Below are 23,372 nucleotides of genomic sequence, written 5' to 3'. Positions count from 1 at the left end.
AGATAGTGTCTTTGTCCTCTTTCACGGATAAAAAGAGAAAAGAGCAGGAGAAAGAAGCGAGGGAGCAAGGGAAAGAGACAAATCACCTGTTACCTGTTGAAAAGAAACACATCCCTTCCTGTCAAATATTCAATAACTTTAGCCCCTTTTCAGAGTACCAAAACAGTGAATTTTGTGAACCTACTGCTCAAAATCCTCATAAGAACAGACTGCAGGCTATACACTGACTCTTGAAATATTCCTTCCAGTTGTTGGTTCATAYACTCGCCAGTAACAGTTCCTTCCCTGTCTAACATGCTCTAGGTGACCCTGCTGAGCAGGGAGGTTGGACTAGATGATCTCCAGAGGTCCCTTCCAACCTTACTGATTCTGTGATTCTGTAATTCTATGATTACGTCCAGCCACAGCTGGCTGTGTACACTGCCTCTCACTGTGCTTCTGCTCCCTATCTCCATGATTCCCAAACAGTTTGTGCTGTCTTCACTTCTGAAAAGAAACATCTTCATGCAGGTCATTAACTTTGCCATCTCATTAAATGTCCTTCATTTTCTTTAGGATTTTACCCAAAATTAAGAGTTACAAATATATTATTATCTAAYGAAAACAAGACACAACAAGATTTCAAACAGTCTGCAAAAACAGTTTTTGTGAATATTCACTTTTTCAATTATTCAAGTACAAACATAAGAAGTATAAACAGAACACAAAGTCCTGTTGTTAGTTAAGCCAAACTCCCCCATACCTCTGTTAGCTGTAAGCAAAAACTTCAGTTTCCTTTTCATATATTTATTTCACTTCATAATCAGTAGCATGCTATCATTTATTGGAATTCAAAGTACAGTTTCCAGCTCACAGGGAAAAGAGTCTCCCATGTATCTTAATGGCAGAACAAAAGTAGCTCAATTTAAAATTCCCAAGAGTACTTTTTTCCCTTTTTCTRTCTCTCAATAGAAGTCAAGCGCAGTTCAGGCATCACTGATAATACTTCCCTGGTCTTCCAGCTGTTTTTCATATGTCATCATACCTAGCTGAATTTTTCTAGTAAAAATGATTTAAAGAGAACAAAGGTAAAAACTGTTAACATTCAGGATGATTGTCTTAACCTTTTAAGAGACAGTAACCTTCAGTTTGCTTCCCAGCTCAGGAAAACAGCTCCAAATCACTTTCAGTTCCACCCTATGCACTTGTTCTGTTTTGTTTTTTTAATGAAATTTTATTTTAAGAAAGAATATCCATATCTGGCATGAAGAAGAAAATAGATTGTTCCCTAAGCCATGTTTTTATGTCCCCCATAATTGGGCAAAGACTGGGGCAAGAGGTAAAATGTTTTATTAGACTGACAGATACAATTGGAAAGAAACAGGCAGGTTTTTGCTCACCCAGAAGGATGCTCATCCATCCTTAAACCATCATGGGGTATGGGACACAATACTGCCATCTCCTTTAAGGCAGCTTGACCATCATCATCATAGTGGTGCAAAGTTCTTAAGACAAGCAGGTAATTTCAAACTTTAAAAAAATTTATAGGGCCCTAAATGCTGCTGAGAAACCTAAATTTATGGCCTTAACACCTAATTAGGTGCTAAATGGCTGTCAAGAGGAATCTCCATAATAATCCCGTTAGCATTTAATGCCTAATTATCACTTCAGAGTGTAGTCTGGGCTATATAATTGAGAATTACAATGCTTAAAGGACTCAAACCAAAGGATTTTTAAAATGCATCTAAGTGAATTATTCCTTTGTCAGTAGTGAATTTAGCAGGTACTGATAGCACAACGGGGGTTTAAGAAAAGGCTGAGATTTTGTAAAACAGTCAAATACTCACTTATCTCCTGTCTCCTCAATGGTCTAACTTTTGCTTAGACAAAATGGTAAGAAATCTGTGCATATGAAGTACTGAATAACAGCTATCAAGCTCCCCAGCCAGATGTAAGTTAAGAGATGCGTATTTCCTGTTCAATCACCAACTTAAGCTCACTTTCTTGATTCCCTGGAAGCAGCAATTACCTGTTGCAGTCTCTCACATACAGCAGCTTTCAAGGGAAATCAACACAGGTTTTGTTTCTCTACAACCTTTACCTAAAGGCTTCTAAACAACCTCACTTGTTTTGCATAGAGGCAAAAATAGTCTGGCAGAAGTCTTAAAGGAGCTGTTACAAAACAGACTGAATGAAATTGTTGCTCAGAGTACAGTATACTATGTAAAATTGCTCACAGAAAGTCAACAAAAGTTAGAAAAAGATGCAACTCATCTAAAGAAAAAAAATCTACCCAAGAACTGTTAGGATCATGCCTGATAAAAACAGGCTCAAAATTAAATAACCAGAAAATGGGCATTAGAAATTTTCCCATACTGGTGGACATAAAATGAAGTTATGTCTTTGGGACCCTGATTTGATAACAAGGTTGAGAACGAAGAGGCTGAAAGGACTGGCTTTCACTACAGCAGCTACCTCTCTGATCATCCTCACCTTAAGATAACCCATGGGATCTTAAACTCTCTCATCCTAGAGATGTCCTAGGCAAACTGAAGCAAGGATAGGCAACTTCATCATCATCTTTGCTTTCAGTTAAGTCTCAAAAAACACCTGGACTTTGAGACCAATATTCAGGCTAGGACTTCTTTCTTGTAGTTTCTCCCTCTTAGTTTTTTCTTTTTCCTTTCTTCTGCAGCCTCTGTGTGGCTTAGTCAAATCATACTTCATCTCTGACAGTATTGCTACAAGCCCAGGACCTAATAAGCACCTGAAAGCATTGAAGCTAACACCGTAGAGAGGTTTGTCAGATCTCCTAAGGCATGTCTAAATTGTTTCTTGAAAATCACTCCAAGGCTGCCTTAATCTTCTGTCTATGCAGACAGCTACACTTAAACAGATCTCCAGATACAACCAGGGGTCYCCCCCAGCATACACTCAGAATCCCATGTACCATCCCCATAGCCAAGCATAATGTGCCCAGGATATCTGAACAAGCTGCACAGGCTAAAGAGAAGACAGGCACTTGAAGGGGAGGTGGAAAGATGATGGAGCGTGTCAGGCTTATAGCTGTGCCAGAGCTATAAGCCCTCTCCCCTTGGGAGCAGAATCATCTCCCCCAGGGGGGAAGATCAAGATCACCTTCTGTGTTCCTCACTGGACTGGCAAATTAACAGTCAGCATCCAACACATTTATCTGTGTTGTCCTTTTTTTCCTCCCTCTGGAAATGTTTGTTTTATGTTGTCTTCAAGGAAGCCAGCTCAGACTTTAACAGCAACAAGATCAGTTCAAATTATGACATTTGCTGTTTCCCTTTTTTGCTCATAAAAGATAGCTACTATCATTTAAAAGAATGTCAAATATCAACACTCCCTCAAAAAAAAAGGTAAGAAGTTCCCTCAAAAAAAAAAAAAAAAAAAAAAAAAAAAAAAAAAAAAAAAAAAAAAAAAAAAAAACCAAAAAAAAAAAAAAAAAAAAAAAAGGTAAGAAATTATGTTGAAATGAGAGACTCATTCAATCCTTAATATTTAAAATGCTTTAATTTCACTCCCTTCCTTTTCCTATTACCATTGAATTTCCAGCTCTGGAAAGAAGAAGAAAATGAAGATTTTCAAGAGAGGTGAAATGACACTGTTTCAAAAGGCAGCCCCTCGGCTGGGAGATGGAGATATTAGCGAAATAGTAGGCCATCTACCTGCCCATGTAGCCACAGGCTGCCAAAWGGACATTAGATTTTGGGGCATGTCCATTCTGTAGATGTTAGAAGGCTGTCTGCTTTGCTCTCCTACTCACTAGCAAATTTGTTAGCAAAGCTTAGGCCCCTAGGTCTCCCACTTTTTTTTGACTCTACCCTTTTTGGAAAGTAGCCAATTCCCCAGCACCTTGCAATATCATTGAAACTGAACAGCTAACTCTAGTTTCAGCTGCCTCACAGCTCTTAGGTAGGTATCCCAGGTCTTGGCTCACCCTAAGATGCAGGTATCTGAATCTTGGACTTTCTAGCAAGCTGAGAAGGTGGCAAGCCTGAAAGCACTGAAGCTTCCCAGAACGTTGTGATCTTTGCAGTATGACATACTACAGAGCTTCAGTCTTGAAGAAAAATGCAAGATCCAACCAACTCTGGAAATTCAGTATTTTTCCAGCTCAACAAATCCCCTTTTTCTAGCCAGCTGTAAGTTTGGTTCACAATTAATGCTTCTTCATTTCTAAACAAGACGGCAGAAGCTGTGAATATACATCCATTCAAAACAATCTTTACATTTTCCTGCAAAGTACAAGAAAATTGATATACCTAAATCAAAAGGCAATGGAATCTGAACTGTGCAATACCTAGGCAGTGCTATGATGAAAAAAAAAATTACATGAGAACCATTAAAAACATAACAACATCTAAAGAGGTAAAGAAGTAAAAAGAAGCTCAATTTTCAAAAACTAGTTTCCTGAAAAAAAAAACATTCAGGTATCCCTCAATGGTCAGTTACTTCTGGAACTACAGATTCACTCCAGCTTTACATTCTCATCCACCACAAAAAAGAACTTCATGACTTTGGCCACGATTTCATGATAACGCTTCTTCCTAGTTGCCCARCAGTGTAACTTGATTTGCATCAGGTTTGAGTGGATGCATGACTGTTCTGCTGAATTAGAAAGAGCATATCAATAAAGAATATATGCTAGATTCATACAAACAAAGCTGAATAATATGGATAAGCATAAAGCCTGCTGGGACAAAATCAGCCAGTCAATATYTTTTTTWAAAAAAAAATAAAACTAACAAAGTGATCATAAAAGAGATTGGTGTTTTTCATCCAGCAGGAGCCTGAATTCAACAGACCACATAACATCAGCCTGTCTCAGTGTTTACTACTTTTTTTAGCAGGTGGAAGATACAAGTGATTTCTCTGACTTCCGGAGATCATAAATAATTTTTTGTAATTCATTCTGACATAAAAGTTCTTGCCATTGCCCTCTATCACATATTTTTTAAATACATTACMTCTATCACTCACATTTAGGACTATGACAGATAAATATACATAAAAGGTCAATCATAGAATCAAAAATACGAGAGACTGACAGAAGCCAGAAAAATACTAATTTTGAAAATTCTCAAACTATAGAACTCAAGGGGACTTATTCACTTGCATTAAACAATTTCACAATGGCTGAAAATGTTGCTTAACAAAAAGAATTGTTATTTAAATTCAGTACTCACCAGACCTGCTGAATGAGGCTGTGAATGCATTGACCTCATGGATGACATACTGGTCTGGTGCATGTATCCATACCCTTGCGATTGGCTTTGCTGATATGCCCCAGGGAGAACAGGGGCTGTGCATTAAGGAAATACAAACACATCGCTGTAAGTTAAAAGAATGTCCTTATCCAGCACGTCATACAAGCTGTAGATTATTTTCTGATTAAGCATCTACATTGTACAAACAACTTCTCAGTAGGAAACTGTTCAGAATGATTTCCATATACAACATACAGAGTTATACATAAATGTAGACAAAGCTATAGCAACATGCCCACAGACAATATCAAGATTAGTTGGAAGGAAAAGCTTAACAGACCTTAAGAAATCTGGCCATAAAAAGACATACTAAAACTGGACACACCACTAACACAGTTTTGATACTGCCATAGAGGATGTACTAAATATGAATGTTATCAACGACTAACTCAGTTTTGATACTAATGTAGATGATGTACTAAATATGAATGCTGTCACATGCCACAAAATGGTATTAAAATCTTTTCTTAAGTAAAGAGTGACTGAAACAAAGGCATACACTAACAAAGTTTTGAAATGTTTTAGTAGAATTCCCAAGCAATCAATTCCTAACTAATTACTTACTAACTAATTAAAAATTAACTCTTTCTTATGGGCCCTGAACAAAAAAAGACTGCTGCACAGGAATAGACATGAATATAAAAAGTGCGTCCAGAGTTGGGTTTCTTAGTATATTCTGATTCCATCAATATTCTTAGCCAAAAATAGAAGTCAATAGTTATTTAAATTTTTATGTGTTAAAAAGACATTTGACAAAAAATCTGAAAATACTGAGAAATAAGCTCAGCGTGTGAGAAATAAGCTCAGCATAGGTGACTATTCACTGTTCTCCCAGCAAGCCCCAAAAAGCATTTTTAAAGGAAAACTAAAGACTGAAATAGTTCTACAAGATTAAAAGTTTTGTGAACTCACGTCCATGCGTGTTTTGCAAGTCTTATTAATCTGGGACCAAACCTTCACTAGTTCAACTGGAAATTCATTTAGCAACACTAGATAATAATACTAAATGTATTTCCTCTGACACATCTTCAAGCAATCCATTCAGCCCATTTTCTACCAGATTCCTCTAACCAAAGCCATCTTTCATCTACACAAGACAGAGTTCATGCAGCCCATGAGTCAAAAATCCTCAAATATGGAGTCATTCAGTAGTCTGATACTTTGAACGATACATCTCTTGGGCTTGGCTGGGAAGTGAAGAACCACTTCCAGAGCCGTCATCACACATAGATTCAAACAGGAACACAACTAATGGAGGGTTTAATGGGGTTCAAATGTATGGAAGGACCAAGGACCTGTAGAATGAACAWATATGGGAAGAGTAGGAAACCTCTGTGCCAAAAAAAATTACTTCATACAAACATATGAAAACATTGAATATTTCTGTTTGGAGTAATAATACTCTATCTTTGTCTGCTTCTCAAGCAGCCAGAACAGATGCATGTGAAAATAAACTGAAGAGAGTTTGCTGAACTGTATCAGAAAGAAAAGTTGGCCTTGTGCTTTCAGCAAGGTGTTTCACCTAACTTGCTTCTCCAGCTAGCAATATCATTCGTATGAACATAGATTTTTCTTAAAAAAAACATTTATTTTAATTAGCATAATCAAACACATTAAGTGTATAATTACAAATTTGGATATTTTTTGACCTACTCTACTTTTAGAGATAGAAAACTATAAATTTAACTAAGATTTTTCTGATTTAGTAAACACATTTCAAACTATTGTAATGAATAGATTGCTTTGTTAAGTGAGTGAAATTAAAGTCATACACAGTCAGATGCGACACTGGAACATAATGAATAATGGATGTTTTAGAAGTGCCAAGTTCATTCTAATGACATATGAGTACAAAGACATTTTAAAGCAGTTTAATCATCAGAGAATTGCTACTCGTTAACATGTTCACAGAATTATCATGCATTAAGTGAATAGTCCTAAGTAATTCATCAAATAATTTATGTTTCAGTGTTGTTACAAGCTATTTTTACATGACCAGATGTAGCCCTTTATGAGAAAAAAGAGAGAAACATAATTTAATCAAAGGTTCTGTGATCAAGCCTGGATGAATACATTTTGCCTATTTTTGCCTAATTTACCACAAGCATAACTGCTTGTCAGTTCTCAGAAACCAGAGGCTCATCTCCTCGTACCAGTAGTAAATTGGTCAAGTGGGTTCAAAACTGAGCACAGCTTGAACTTTTTAACTCATTAGGAAGTAGTATCTAAGCCAACATCAGCTGCTGATCTGTCAGCACTGTCTGCTTTTCACCCAGGAAGAGCTAGCAGTTGCTTTCCTTGCTCCCTACAAGGGAGAGACACTCTGAAAACCCCTTTCTTCTTCCTGAGAGAAGTGAAGATGCTGGTAGAAACTCTTCACTCTTGACTCCTTCTCCCCAAAATTCATCTTTCCTAACTCTTACCAATCATCTCTTGGCACTGTGAGGCAGCAAGCCAACTGATGGTCTGCTTTTTTTATATCCTCCAAATTGTCAGGCTTAATTTAGGGTGGATAACCCATGCCTCACAGCTTAGTGACAACTGTCAGCAGCAGGTCTGAGCCATGGTTTCCTCTTTTGCAGTCGAGTAACACAGCTGAGAGAATTCCCTCAAGCTGTGCCAGAGAATCTACCTATTAATTCACCTGCAACAACTGAAATTAAACCCAGAGAAACAAAACATGTTTTCCAAAGCATGAAAGATTTGGGCAGCATTATAAACTGAAATATTACAACAAGCTTCCAGACAAAGATAAGGAATTTCTAGGATTCCACAGCTTGACTAATTATCTTTCAGTCCTTTAGTTAGGCTGTATATTGAAATCAGTGTTGATGATACCTGAAGGAATAATTCCACCTTTTCCCTCCACTGTTGGGCTGCAAAAAAAAAATCTGTAGTTTTTTAAGAAATTTTCAAGAAATCTTCAGACTGTTACATATCTAGATAACACATAAATCAGCTGATTAGTGAAGGGCAACAGATGTGAGCTGTATTTCTGGTAGCACACAGATAACTCAAGATGAGACTAAATGATGCAGAAAAGAAGAGTTTGACTTTTCTTCATCATCATCACCCACAGTTAACTGCARTATTTTGGCTCAGACTGAAGTATAAAGTTCTATAACATATAACAGCAGCAAAAACAATGGTTTTAGTTAACCTAAGGGAACAATAAAGCACAGTGGTGGAACATAAAATTCATTTAGCTAAAGCCAGATTTATTGGTGAGGGATCTGAGGGCTGACCATTGCTCCCAGAAGTACAGGTAGGAGTTTTTTCTTGCTGCATTAAGACTTTAGCAGAGTGGAAAATGAATGACCATGTTAAAAGACAGAGAGGAAGTTTCCAAGAAAAAGAAGAACCCCAAGAATGATAGCAGGTATCAGCTTGCTGCAGCAGACAATGAGGTCTGCAGTGTATATACCTATCAGGATATGCTTTGAAAATGACTGTGAAAGAAAAAGGTCAGATTGCAGAAACAGAAAAAGAATAATTAAGACAGCATTATACAGCTACAGAGTAAAAGAAAAGTTTATACTAAAAAGAAAACTCTTTTAAAGGGCATTTTCCAAGATACAATATTTTATCAAAATCATGTTTAAACTCTCCTTATTTCTTCTGTGCAGCAGATAGCTCAAGGTAAAATGTTGAATAGCCACTGCTAACTATTGCATTTTCAAAACTAGTGAGTAAGCAAGCGCACAGCAAAAATACATCTCATTTACTACAGCACAATTCAATAGTAATCACTCCATTCATTCTTATAGACACAATATAGTTTTAATTATTTATTATACTTCAAGCTTTGATGTGATTTCAAGTCATGGTTCCATCACCAACCCACTAAGATTTCAGAGCACCCACTAAATACTTTACATCATCCTGCAATAATAAAACAACATGGTAGACTAGGAAGTAAAAAGAAAAACAATCATTATTACTTGTTTAATTCTGATTTCTGTAAGACAATGATCAAGCTGTAAATTTCCTGAGAAGCACAAAACTTTAATAGAGCCAGAATGCAGCATTATCTTTACATAATTGTCTACATATTTGTGTTACTGACATTACGACTAGTTCCCTTGAAGCTGCTTACAGGAACTGTGTTGCTACACTTATATTGAAGTCTTTCCCCTATTTTGCCTTGCTGATGCTTTCTTTTCCACAGGTTGCAACATCTAGAGAAGCCTTCATGATCTTTCTGCTTTAGAAAGTCTCTCCTTCAATTCCTTCTTTCTTTTGTTCTTTGCCTTAGAAATTATTCAGCTATGTTCAACATATGTTCAGTACATTGTCAAAGTAGTGACACAGTTGCATGTGGGGAAGTGTACACCTAGAGCACAAGTCTGTGTACCCATTCATGTATACCCCAGATGTTGTGCGTGTGGATCATTCCCTGAACTGTACAACTCCCTTGACCATTTTCAGATCCAGGTTACCTGACTACATAGCTACGGAGATACAGCCTTAGAGTAAACTCTTATTACTGCATTGAAGTTGGTGGACAATAACAATTGATAACAATTGTTATTTGCCAGTTGCCTGCTCCAGAAAGCATCACTGAGGTAACTGCAGTTTCAGACTTTGACTTGACACTTTATACTATGTTTTCTGTCACTTTCCCAGATGTTGGCTGCTGCTCTCCATCATTAACATATTTAAAGTGTTTTGGGATACAATTTGTATTACCAATCACATCCTTGAACAAAGTGATACATTATCATCACTTACCAAGGTTGGTATATTTGAATATTATCATAATTTTCCACCTTTCCTGAATCTAACTGAATTTATTTTTTTTCATATCTTGAGAAACAGTTATAAGGAGAAATTTGAAGACTCTTAATGCATTAATTTTGCAGAAGTTTGCATTCTGTCCAAGCATGAACAGAAGGATAAATGAAACGTAACTGTGATCACCCACATATTTAAGGAGTTTTGAAGGAAGCCTGTACCACAGGCTAATCAGAAAGGAAAATCTTGATATCTTGACAGTAAATAAGGGAGGATACATATGATCAGGATAAGCTGTGAAAAGAGTAGAAGGGCTTCTTGTCTGACATGATAGATGAGGTGTTAGCAGCCTTTTGAAGATGAGGTGCTAAGCTATATCATTTTTTGCTGAAGTTGAGAGTGCTGGAAGAGCTCAGCAGGAGCCATGAGGCGCTACTTCTCTGAGATCCCCGCTAAATATCTGTAGTTGATGCTCCATGAACTGGCTGAGACATTCTTAACAGTTCATGGCTACTAAAAGCTGGCATCCTGCCACCCTTTCTCTTTTTTTTCAGCTGGGTTGTTTTGCTGCTGGTTTGGTGAACTGAGTCAGCTCAACAAAGGATGAGACTAGTGACAGACCCAGTGCTAGGGAGGAGGCAGGACCAGGCACCCAAGACCATAAGCAGCAGAAGGCAGTGAACTGTTAGATCAGCTCAGCTGACCCACAGAGGCACCCACTGAGTGACCTGCTTGTGCGAGCGCCCTGTGAGCTCAAAACTCAAAAGAACTGAACCTCTCAGAGATGCTTTCCTCTGGGCATCACAGCATCCAGCAATGCTGACGTAACTCAGTGTTCTTCTATATGCTACCGTTCACATGCACTGTATATTAGAGGTCCAAATAGTCATACCCTAAGCTTCCACAGTATTTGAGGAAAGATATTGCAAATTTAGAGAAGATGAGAAAGCCTGATGCAGCCAGCACGAGCTAAAAGCTTGAAATTAAAGCAGATACCAGAGAAACAGGTCAAAATTGTAATCTGGTTAGAGAGAAGGAGGCCTGATGCATTCATCAACCCAGTAGCTTAATGACTTTGGTGAGTGTGGAAGGACAACCCAGAGACAAGTTAGAGAGGGTAAGGAGGAGGTTAGCAGGTACAGAACTGTTCCACAGCAACCCCCCAGAACTGAGCAAAGGGGGATATGCTCTAGAGGACATGATAAGAAGCAGTCAGAGAAGTATAGAGAGCAATCAGCAGAGCATAGACAAGATACATGCAGATAACATTTGGTGAACCTCATATATAATTTTCTAGTCCAGTGTAGAGTTGCTTGTTAAAAATATTTCTGTCTCAAACTGGGATGAAAAGAAAAAATCTCAAAGGTTCATGCAAAAAGAAAAATAAAAAAGATCAAGAAGTAAAGGAATAATTTTATGGCAGTTACTTCAAAAGATCTAGGTTTAATTTTGATCATCTTCAGAATTTGTTATAATTAATGTCCTTTAAAATTTAACATACTATAAAATAGAATGGGATTTTTTGTTTCAAAAATGTCGAGCTATAAACTTAATAATCTCAAAATTGAATAAAACATCTGGACATTAACCAGAACTGGCCCATTCCTGTCAAAAAGTTTGGCATTATATTGCTATATTCTGATGAAGAATATTGAAAAATTCCCATCCAGCTCTAAAGTTAAATAGCTCAGCATTAGCTTTTCAAAGAAGCTAGAAAATGGAAACAACAGCTTTGAGCTTTATTTTAAACCAACTTTAACTCTTACCTATTATAGAGAATTTTATTATTTTGTAGCTGCAAAGAGGAGCATAATACAGTAAAATCCACTGAGAATAGGTCAGACTGCATAAACATATAAAAAGCACTAACCTGAAGACTGGAGATGGTGAGACCTGATACAAAACAGTGCTGTTTTCAGAACAGTGCAGAACAACATGGTAAGGCATCTTGGCATTTTTTCTTGTGCATACACTAACTTTCCCTTCATTTCTTTTCCTTTTCTTTATTTTTTTTCTCTTTTCTTTTTCTTGCCCTTTACTTGTGAGTTACACTGCTTTCACGGCTGTCTGAACAACCCAGCTTGCTGCTCTCAGTGGTGCTCTGTCAGAAGTAGCAGTTTGTCTGTGTACTATCCATCACAGGAGTCAGAATTCGTTAGTAAATTGGAGTATCAAACTCAGAAATAATTAGGTTGTTGAAATAACAACCTGAAAATATGGCCTAATTCACACAGTGTGCTAATAAATATCTGCCATGTTCACTGACCTCATTAGAACTGAAGTACATAGCTACTTGGAGTCAGTGGTAAATTAGAACTTTAGAACGTTTCCATAACCTAAATTATAAAAAATCACAAATAAACTATGCAATCTTCAAATCACTGAAAAATTTGAGTCTGGGGAAAAAACATTCAACAAAATGAGTAATTTTGCATATAAATAAATTTAAAATGTTTTATTTAAAATAACAAATGTTAATTATTCGTGATATTAAAAAAAATCAAATAATGACCGTATTCTCAAGGCTAACTACTAATTTACTATAATGGATAAAATAAAATGATTTAAGCTAAACTTCATTAGTGTCATGAATAAATAGACTAACGGACTTTTTTCAGCACCATTTTTTTTGTAATAGGATTTTTCTAAAATCAGCTAACAATAATTAAGCCTAAATAAGTGTACCCACCATGTAAGCTGAAGTAAATTATTGTGGGAGATGCAGAATTGTACAATTATAACTCTTACAACAATTTCATTATAAGAAATGAATACTGGATTTTGAACGAAATTACAAAGGAAGATCACACAGAGCTGTTTAGCATACGTCAAAGAAAGGAAAGATATTTTAAGAAGAATGACAAAAGAACATGTAATGTGTACATGTCACATGGAATCCTACATTTTATTCATTAATTTGTTTTCCTTTTAGGGGAAACTCTCTCTCCAGAGATTAAACGTAATTCACAAAAACTTCAGCTGTTCAGAAATTACTGATTTTCATGAACAGTCAATAATACGACCACTGGTCACACTGATCTTTGTTGTATGAGTAGTCACTCATGCATCCAATAGTAGGAGAAGTGGAAATTTGGAAAGTACTAGCCAGTCCAGTGGAGGAATGGCTGCTAAACTGGCCCTATAGTACATCATGGTCTGTGTCTAGTCATTCAGACCTTCTCCTAAACTCACTGTATTTTGAGAAATACTGAATAATTTCTATTTCTTGAGCTCCATTCTGGCCCCTCTACAGGGTCTAAAGCTCTGTAGGGCAAATAAGTCTCCTTTCTAACCTCATAGATATTTTGCCTTTAAATAAAGGTAATACTGCTTTCATTCTCCTTTCAGAGGAACTGGAAGAAAGTGCTATATTCAGGAAAAGCCCAGGACAGCAGAATCTCCAAGAAGTCAAGTCTACAACCAGGTACTAAATGTCAGAGTCTAGAGAAAATGGAAAGGAATCCAGGATGTTCAGTTTTCTACTGTCAAAGTTAAAGAGGACAGTCAACTCAAAATCCACTCTCTTTGTCAGAAGAAGTTAATGTAAGGAAGATTTTTGCTAGGAAATGCTTGTGCATATTCCTTAGACCTTCATTACTGAAGAGAAACAAGGGGGACAGGATACTAAATCACAGGTCAAAAGCCTCTCTGTTTGTTGAAAATCCTCTCTGTCGTTGTAAAGCATCATACAGTTGTAAAGTTTTAAATAAATCTAATCTGACCTTTCCTAACAAGAGAAGCTGCATCACAAATGATCTACAGAGCCTCTGCCTCTGAATGTGTCTGCTAAGCAGTGAGGTGGGGAACAGCCGTCTCAGTCTGCAAAGAGCATGAGCTAGTCCTGCCCTAGCACAGTAGAAAAATTTTAATGAATAGGAAATGGTGTCAAATTTCTAAAAAATGTCTCTTGGATGGTCATTTGAGACTGTAACACTGTAAACATCAAGATTCAAACAAGTAGAATAGAATTAATTCCACAGTAACTGTAGTAGCTATATTAGCAAAAGCATTGCCAGCAACTGGAGGCAGGTGATCCTCTCCATCTGCTCAGTCCTAGAGAGGCCACACCTGGAGTGCTGGGTCCAGTCCTGGGCTACCCAGTATGAGAGAGATATGGAGCAACTGGTCCAAGTCCAGTGAAGGGCCACTAAAATGATTAAGGGACTGAAACATCTCTCATGCAAGGAGAGGCTGAGATAATGTAGAAGTGAACACAACACAAAATTAGAATTCAGAATGAATGACTAAAGCTTCATTAAACTTATACAAACAGTTGTTCTAGGGATAAGTTTAAAAACTTTACAACATCATATCTGATATTTAGAATTTTATGGACAATTGTAGCCATTCACTTCAACTAAAATAAATGCAAACCATTATTTTTGCTTCCAGATCCCACTGGGCAGTTCCTACAGTACTGTAAAAACAAAACATTTCAACTATTTGGCTTCTAAACCTAAAAATGAAGTCCTATTTGTCCCCAGTTTTAAACCTTAAAACATTAACATTGCTTTAGGGTTATCATGAACATAGAATATTATCAAATAGTTAAACTTAGTGCAACTAAGGGAAAAGTAACATTTCAAATACCCAGCCACAAAATCTTCTACAGACATTCATTCATTTTGCTCACAAAAACAGATTTAATCTATTAAATAGTTTATTCAAGCCAAGGTCAAAAGAATCAGCAACTGAGACTAGAAGAGAAGGGACTGCATTTCTGAAGCACAGTTTATACAAAATATGAGGAAGGTGGTGCTGGTTGGTTCTTTTTGCTTTGTCAGACCCATTTACCTATCTGGACTGTGAACATGACTATACTTTTAAAAATAAAGAGTCTTCAACTCATCTTTATAACCTCTAATATACATACATCTACATACAGGTTCTACATTATATTATGTCTTAGGAATTGTTCTCGTAGTTCAAATATAAAGCAGATGTCCTCATTCACTTTATATGGATTATAGCAACAACTGATACAATATTATACTGGAATCAGTCTTCACTGTTAGCCATAAAGTCCAAAGAGCGTAGCCTATATATCTGTAAGCAGCAGGTGTATCATGACATTAATATATGTCCCCATTTCTCTTACTGTTATCATAACTGGAATATATATTTAAAAAAATCACATAGCCTTCTGCTTTGGAGTTCTGACTCCAAATTGCAGTATGGATTTGGTGTCAGGGATATAACAGACCTTATCATGAGTTGATTTTTTTGGCTGACATTCCACCTGAACTGCAGCATATATCAGCTGAGAAAACAGAGTGCAATGTGCTTTGCCTTTCCCTGCACACCACACGACATTCTTCTGCTTATGAAGGCACAAAAAGCCTTAAAGCCAGCCTGAGGCATCCTAGGTCCTGGTGGGGCCACAGCGTACCACAAGAAGCTGCAATTCTTTCTTACAGTGTGGACAGGTAGGTTTCTGCTCTAGGCTTTCTCACAAATGGAAACACTAGTAAAATGAAGGTTATGTTAACATTTTACACTACCCACACGCTCTCAGTTACAGTTTGAACTCAGTTACATTTCCTGACCATCAACTGTTGCCCATTTACATGAAAGAACCCCGTAAGTTCTTCTTAAGGAAGCTGTCCTTTRATTTCTGTGCAGCTATTTATCTGCACTGGAGATATAACCAATCTGAGCAATGGTGGAAACATAGTATGAAACTGGATCAAGAAAATGACTGCACATAATTTTACTAGTGGTATTTATTATCTGCTGGACAGGTTCAAAAGCTGCTATACACATTGAGCAGCTGAAACAATTGCTTGACAAGGGAGCCATTAATGCTTCAGCTGTTGAATCACTTAATCTCCCTTCCACCTTCTGCTCATYAGCTGTCTAAAGGAAAAGGAATTATCAGACTCTGACAGCCAGTGGGGCAAACAGGAGGAGGATCCCCCTGAACTGTTGCCATGCCGTAGAGAAACTGCAAATAGATTCGTCTCCTGGATTTGTCTTCCCCAGCTTGTGTGGTGGTTGCCTTCATATGTTGTAAGATCTCATCGGTGTTGGGGAGAAGTGCAGGAATCAAACAYAGGCCAAAGCAGTCTCAGCAAAAAGTATTCTGGAAGCGTGAAACGTAAAGCTCTCCCTGGAATGTTAACTCACCCTCAGTGAACGTGCGCTGAATGAAAATGGGCTCTCAGCTGAAATCACAATTTATTTCTGAATGTATTGCAAGCAGTGTGGGATATTTAATTTTATTTTCAGATCCCTAGATTAATCACTCAAGATTGAACTGAACATAAAATCTAGCACCRGCTTTAGAGTTCAATACAAAGTTTCAGGTTTTACACTTCAAAACAACAGCTTTTAGACAGTTCCTAGTTCTTTTGTAGTGGAAGAGAATGAAACCTAGTTTTCTGGACTCTTTTCTCTCATTTTCTGCATTAACAAAGCACTCAGTAAAGACACAGGACACTATGTAAAAGTCTGATATTCCTGACTACAACAGATAGATTTTAGACAAAACTGCTATGATAACACACAAAAGTGGTCCCATTGCCACTACTGTGGGTTCCTAGACTTACTTGCCTTAAAAGGCTGAAATGAATTATTCAGAAGAGATGAAATTATAAAATACTGTCAGAAATCTTTTCACAGACTCTTATTGGGGAGTTAACACATACATAAAGAACACATCTGGCCTGTTTCTAATTGAAATCTGAACTTTCACAACTACACTTGCATTTAATTTCCCTTCTTACTTCAGATCTATAGGCAGAAAAGCATCACTTTTCCAACACCAGGAAACTTCCTACTGTTTTCATAAGGTCCTCTGCCTGTAATGTCATTATTTTTTTTTATCAGAAACAAAATTTACTCCTTTTTGAACATTAGGAATTGCTGCAAGTCAGCAGGCAAAAGCTGAAAGCGCAAAACATACCTCCTTCAAATAAAAGGTGGAGTTTTTAAAGGAGAAAGAGCTCTGTCTTGCTGCCTGAACAAGTACTCTCTTTCCTTTTGAGGTACAGCATCATTACATCAAATCTTTATAAAGGAAAATAAGTTTTCCTGGCAAATATATTTTTGACAATGCAAGACCAGGAGTCAGCAATTTTAAAGGAGTGTGAACTCTCTAAACAGTGAAAATTGCTTATGCTAAATAATTTGTGGTGCTAGATAGGTACTAAACAGATACGAAGCAGTTGTGTACATATTACATACATGTAAGACTAATTAGCTTAGTTCAAAAATATTACAATCAGTTTATGGCAGAGGTATTCATCATTTGACTCCAAGCATTTGTACCACGATATACACTTAAAACTAGAAAATCATGTGTCTACCAACATGGAAAAGCACAAAGTTTTACCATAATGCTGTCCAGTAGAAAAAGACACATTTCTCACACATTAGCTTTCAGATTGGTGAATCTGCTGGGGATTTACATGTAAAAGAAGCAAAAACAAAGCACCATCTAGTCTGAAATAAAAATAAAAATAAAAATTCCTAAACAGATGTAAGAGCTGGTGGATAAGAAAAGGGCGTATGTGACTCCAACCACGAGGGAGTGCACGGAGCGCTCTGTTTTGATGTGTTTAGGCTTTTGTGGTAGTGCAGCCTGCTGATACACTTAAAAGGGGACAAGAAATCTGCAAAAGCCACTGAAGTTCTTCCTGTGAAATCTACAATCCTCCAAATGCCATATTTGATTACTAGACTCTAGGGAACAACATTACGGAAATAGAAATCAGCTTCCTAACATAAAAGACCCATTCTTCCTTGGCTGCTAGAGAAGAAAATATAACTGTTGTGTCATTCTGCTTGACCTCCTAAAATGACAGAGCTCAGAAACTGAACACGAACAGGGGTGAAGGATTTCTGCCCTGYGGTCCTGCCAGCTGCACCTGGAGATGGAAGACATCTCTCTATTACAATCTAAAGAGCAGTGGGACATTATTTCCTCTATTTTTTTTTTTTTTTGACTTGTCTTTTATTAATGGTGAATTTTTCCACCCTCAAAACCAGACAGAACCATAAAAAGTGAGGAGGAGGAGGGAGAAAGGAAGGCATTCAGACTCTGATTCTTTTCCTCCTCTTCTATCTGCTGATACAACAGAAGGATATTACCATAGTTCCAACCCAAGCAGACTCTCTGGCCCATGAACCAGGGAGCATCTCTGTAAATCCTTGAGAGAAAATAGATATTTTTTTCTCCATTTTACCTAACTAGTCTGTCTTCTGACCGGACAAACCTGGAGCAGAACCAGCAGCATAGTTCCTGACTGTAGCAGTTTCTGTGGTATAAGTGGCAAGGTGCTGAAGTTTGAGGCAAATCCTACAAATATTTTAGATACAGAGCCACAGATACTGTTGTAYGCTCAGGGAAGGAAAGGAGTTCTCCCAGTGTCAAGGCTGAGCAGCAAAAGCACCTTGCAGGAGCTGGTACACAGTGCAGGGCTGTTGCTAGTGACATACAATAACACATAGAGTCTACATTTGCTCCAGGCAGGGCTGTGTTCAGAYTGCAGTTCAAACAATAGTACTTCTAAGGATCTGTAGATGCACGTTCCTGCCTTAGTGGGGAACAGAGAAAGATAACTCCTGGAGCTGGGAGAAAGGGAGAGATGGGAGAGCAGTAGGCTCAGCTACTTTGGAGCCTTTCTTTGTTAGAAAGCTCATAATACATGGGGAGGACATGCCTACATGATGATGAGGAGATGGCAAAAAGAAAGTAAGTTTTTGTCCCTCTCACATTAGGGCACAAGAGGAGAGATGAAAGGACTGATTGTTTCTCATTGACTTTGCTTCAACTCCTACTTCAAGCAATATAAAGACTTCAAAACATTAAGTATTCATATCCCACCGGAAAATTCTGTGATACTGTATGTTCTGAAGACTTCGTATAGTTTGGAGTCAGATTGCTTCCATGCCATTTCCCTTGCTTACAACCCCAAAATTTTTTGCAAAAGTTTTTAACTTTTTCAGCATCTGACCAAAAATTAATTACAGAAAAGAGTAGTATCAATGTACTACATTGTACTACTACAAAGTTTTACAGGAAAGATAACAAGATAGATAAAGATTTAAAAACTACCAAGGTGTAAGTGGAATTGTATTACACTTAGAAAGTATTTGGATTTCCAGCATCAGTGAAAGGAGGCAGCTTCCATGGAAAAGCAACAGTGAGAGACTCAAGTRTTAGCTGCAAACCCTTGTCATCAGAATAAAGAAAGGAAGACCTCAAATCTTCTTATTTCAAGACCTCTGTCTTTATTCTCACTACTTTTCTAGCAACARGTGAACTGTAACTCAGGCTTAACMAGACAAGCCTGTATAGTGATTATGAGGCCAATAAATAACACACTAGCACCAACCRGTACATGGAAATCTTAGCATTCATTTTTAAAATGCAACAAAAGACAGTTGGAAATTCTATTCTAACATCTTACATGACCTGTCCAAGTTTGTTTGGAGTATAGCAACTTGGTTTTTTTTTTCTTTTTTTTTTTCTTTCCTGAAGAAAGACTGTAGGTTTTAATAATAACATGTTGAGAATTTAGAAAATAACTAAAAAAATCTTTTTTTCCCCCTGTAGAGTAACGAGTAGAGTACTACATCTCATCATCCTTGAATGAAGGGACCTGATATTCACCTCTGGCCTCTCTCCATTTAGAGATTATACTCAATTTAAAATACAAGCAAAATAAGAACAGAAAGGGCAATTTAGTACACTGAAAAAGTTTAAAAGCAAAAAGGAAGAAAACCAACCCAAAAGATTTAAACTGGAAGGAAAAAAAGGGTGTATCAAGCAAAAAACTAGTTGAATTCCTCTAATGCAGGATGATCGCTAAGATCATTTTAAAGTAGAAGCCTTCAGACTGAAAACAAACTTGGTAATATTTAAATAAAGTCCTGCTGACTTAAATCAAAGAAAAACAGGACAGAGCTAAACAGAAAGCCCCACAGAGATACAATAAATTGAAAGATAATTAAAATAAAAACTAACTGAAGGAAGAATATTGGAAAGCGAAATGAAAACATTCTGCTGTTGAAACAGGATGGAAGGAAAGCAGCATAAAAAGACTTTGATAAATAAAACAAAAGGAGGAACCTTAAGGAAAATATTTTCACTGAAGTATAATGAAAACAAAATGTGGACATGAATTGCTGCATAATAAAAAAAATGAGAAAGAAAAAAAGAGAGAAAGACAGAATAACAGTGAAATGAGAATAACAGTGAAACTCTTCCAATGTGCATGATGGGCCTTCTCATTCCAAACACTGACAGTAATTCCTCRCCTCAAAATGAGTGAAAGACTCATGCAAAATGGAAGTGACCAAAGCAATGGTATTGTTAGGCCACTCTTTCCTAGTAGTAAAYAACTGTGCTCAGTCACTTCTCTAGCCATCACGGCAAAGCCTAGAATTTGTTCTAGTAGTAGCTGAGTGGGTCTTAGAGAYAGATGTTGTAGGTAAACTCTCTTAATGGCAAGTTTCCATGCTCTAAAAGGCTTAAATTGCTTGACATTTTAATCCTTAACCAGAATTTCATCTCGTTGTAATACTTTGTTTCTTTGTTTCTGACAATGGGCTTGAAGAAAAATATGAACTAATCATAAATGTWTGCTTGCAGCCTTCACTTTATTTTGCCATTCTTTTTCTATAACTGCACACACATGCCTTTGAGCAACTGAGCAGGACTGGCACTATTCATATACCACAGATCATATACCACAAATTCATTTCTGTATCTTAGATCTCACCACATACTAACACTCCAGTGTTAACAGTCCTTTCCCCTCCTCAGTCTCCAGAGATGGAACTACTGAGAAGAATATATACATATATATATAAATTTTTGTAAAATGACACGCTTTTCAAAAAAAAATTAGTCTCCAATCTTCTTGTRAGCTTATGTTATTTTCAAACATTTTTACTCTCACTTTGGGGGAGCAGAACGAGACAAAGCAGTCTTGAGACACAGAGGGAGCTGAATGCCATTTTCACATATTTACCTAAGTCGCCAACAAGAGATGGTGGATTCACTGTTATTTTGAGTCCTTAAAATAAAGAAAATATCTTTCTAAAAATACATCCTTCAGCATATCTTCTGAGAAAAACCGTACAGGCTCTCAACCAAGAAGTGCAATTAGGTGATAGCTGTGTTCCTTTCTATCATTAGAAATGAAAACTCCATAAATATATGTAAATGAGATACATGTGAAAGCAATTGTCTCCTCCATAGAGCAGATGGTTGAAACACAAGTACCATTGTCCAAAATAACGCAAGACTGAAATATGAGTTGAGTCATATGGTAGTCTTCTGGGGGCCTGAATGTAAATAACCAGGACAAGACATTAGTCTGAGGGAAGGAAGGGGAGCAAGATGGTAAGTGTGATAATAACTGGGAGAAAACACAGTGTGTATGGCAGCACAGAAAATCAGGAGAGAGAAAAAACTTTATAATGAACCTTAGAAAATGATTCAGAGATCTTCTGGGCACAATGCTGACTAGGAAGTCCTGAACTGAAAGCAAAGGAATTGCCTCTTATTGCTTTTCTTTCTATAGTGTTCTGAAAAGAATGATTTATCAGTTTTTTTCAAATAGAAATAAATTTAACTTCCATGTATCTCAACAACTTCTCACTAAAATAGTCTGAAAGACCTTCTCAAAAATTACTCAATAGCTCCACGCCTGAGAAGCTGTAACACCAGTGTAAAAAGCAGGATTGAAAGAGAGAAATTATTAGTTTCTTTTCCTCTTTAGCCAAGCTGAAAATAGCTGTTTGAACAATAGCTGAAAATTTTGCTAGAAGAACTAATGTGGCACACAATCATTTCTAGGAACTGCTACAGAACAGCTTGTTCTGCTTCCTAACAAAGGAAATCTTTGTTAGGGCAACAATTAATTACAAAGAATGAGGTTAAACTTCACCACCTAAAATAATGGTCAGGAAGTCTAATAGGAAGAAGAAATTCTAGCAAACATCCTGAGTMGCCTCCTGCGATGTTGCTACCAAAATTCCCCCAGGACAACAGATGCAGTCACTATTTGGCTTATCTAGGATAAGCCTTTTTACATCAGGTTTATGATGAAGCCATAGTCAAGAACCCAGTTAGGGACTGGAAGAAGTACCTAAGGAAAGACAGTAGCAGTGTCAGTGGATTGCTGAAGACTTGTGTTCTTGGTCAAAATATCAGTAATGGTTTTCAGAATAAATTGGCAATGGAACAATTTAGAAGCAGCTGAAAGATAATGAAACAGACCAAAGACATTATTTAGAGGTTGTGAAATTGGTCACAGATCTCTAGTTGTATTTCATATTGGTGCACCATCAGACTGAGCAATCACCAGTGAGAAATACTGCGAGACATAAAAGTACAAACTCAGTGAGAAACATCAGTGAAACCTCAGCAAAATGAGTTTGGCTCTCATTTACTTTGACACTGCTTAAAGGTCAAGGGCCAAATCACCCTTTGGCTATGTGACAAACGAGATATTGGATAGAATGATGTTTTGAAAAAGGCTGATATTTGTGACCACAAAGACCACCTTCTGCTGTTTGTTTCAGACGGTTTTCACAGAAATAGGCCTTTAGGTATCTTTCTTGTAATTAAACAGAATTGTGTCAAAGTACTTAGCTCTGGCATTTATTTCTCTCCTGCAGGGGAAACTGTCTACAAGCACTCAGACATTGGCTAACCAGTTGGGTCAAGAGAGGAAACAATATCTTGCTAAAATATGTTGATCTTGGCAAGGATCTATTCCACACATCATCATAACAATAGATTTAAAAAGAGACACATAAAGCAAGCTTGATAATGACAAGACAACCAGCAAAATAAAACTCATTTCCTATTCTCAATATGGCAAGTAATAAAAAATATCTGTTAACAATCAAATCAAGCTGACAAAGCAGTGTTAAAATGGCTTGGAGTAGAGCCAGAAAAATCAGAATAGATATTTAGGGACAATGTGCAATGGACCGAGAAGCCTACTTTGCATCAGGGCAGAGAGAGGCATAAATGCAGGTTTTTGCTATAATCTATTCAAAGAGTTTGGAATAAAGTTAAAATATCAAATAAAGATGGACAGATAGGATATAAAGGATTTCACTTCAGTCACAAACATGGATATCCATTTGTTCAGARCCAGAGTTCTTCAATCTGAACACTTTCTTCCTCATCTTTTCTTAAGTTGAGCTGCTTGTATGTATCTACACAGTACCTAAAACAATATAGACTCCCTAAACTGGCAAACATAGGAACATACTACTCTGGTGAGTGGAAGGATGTAAACAGGCAGGCTACAATTAAAATGTCTTATAATCTAAAAGCACAAGTAGTCCAAGGATCCCAGGTAACTAAATGGTAGCATTTTTTATTCAAAAAAAAAAAAA

General features: G+C 37.1%; 1 protein-coding gene across 4 annotated transcripts in view; it reads right to left on the bottom strand.

Annotated features, from left to right (window-relative positions):
* NEBL (nebulette) overlaps positions 1–23,372 on the bottom strand; it is a 138,654-nt gene that overhangs the window by 4,989 nt on the left and 110,293 nt on the right. For 3 of the 4 annotated variants that reach the window (XM_085318354.1, XM_085318351.1, XM_085318353.1), the window contains one exon: positions 5,193–5,308. In XM_085318354.1, the coding sequence (XP_085174480.1) occupies positions 5,193–5,308 (116 nt within the window). Of the gene's footprint in view, positions 1–5,192; positions 5,309–7,072; positions 8,150–23,372 lie in introns of those variants that run through there. The other variant, XM_085318352.1, reaches the window with a different exon arrangement.

This window comes from Rhea americana, unplaced genomic scaffold (assembly GCF_003343005.1).
Source record: "Rhea americana isolate MKP2758 unplaced genomic scaffold, rheAme1 scaffold_53, whole genome shotgun sequence".
In the NCBI taxonomy this organism is placed as follows: Eukaryota; Metazoa; Chordata; class Aves; order Rheiformes; family Rheidae; genus Rhea; species Rhea americana.
Note: the sequence above shows the minus strand (reverse complement) of the source record. Positions and strands in the feature narration are given on the sequence as shown.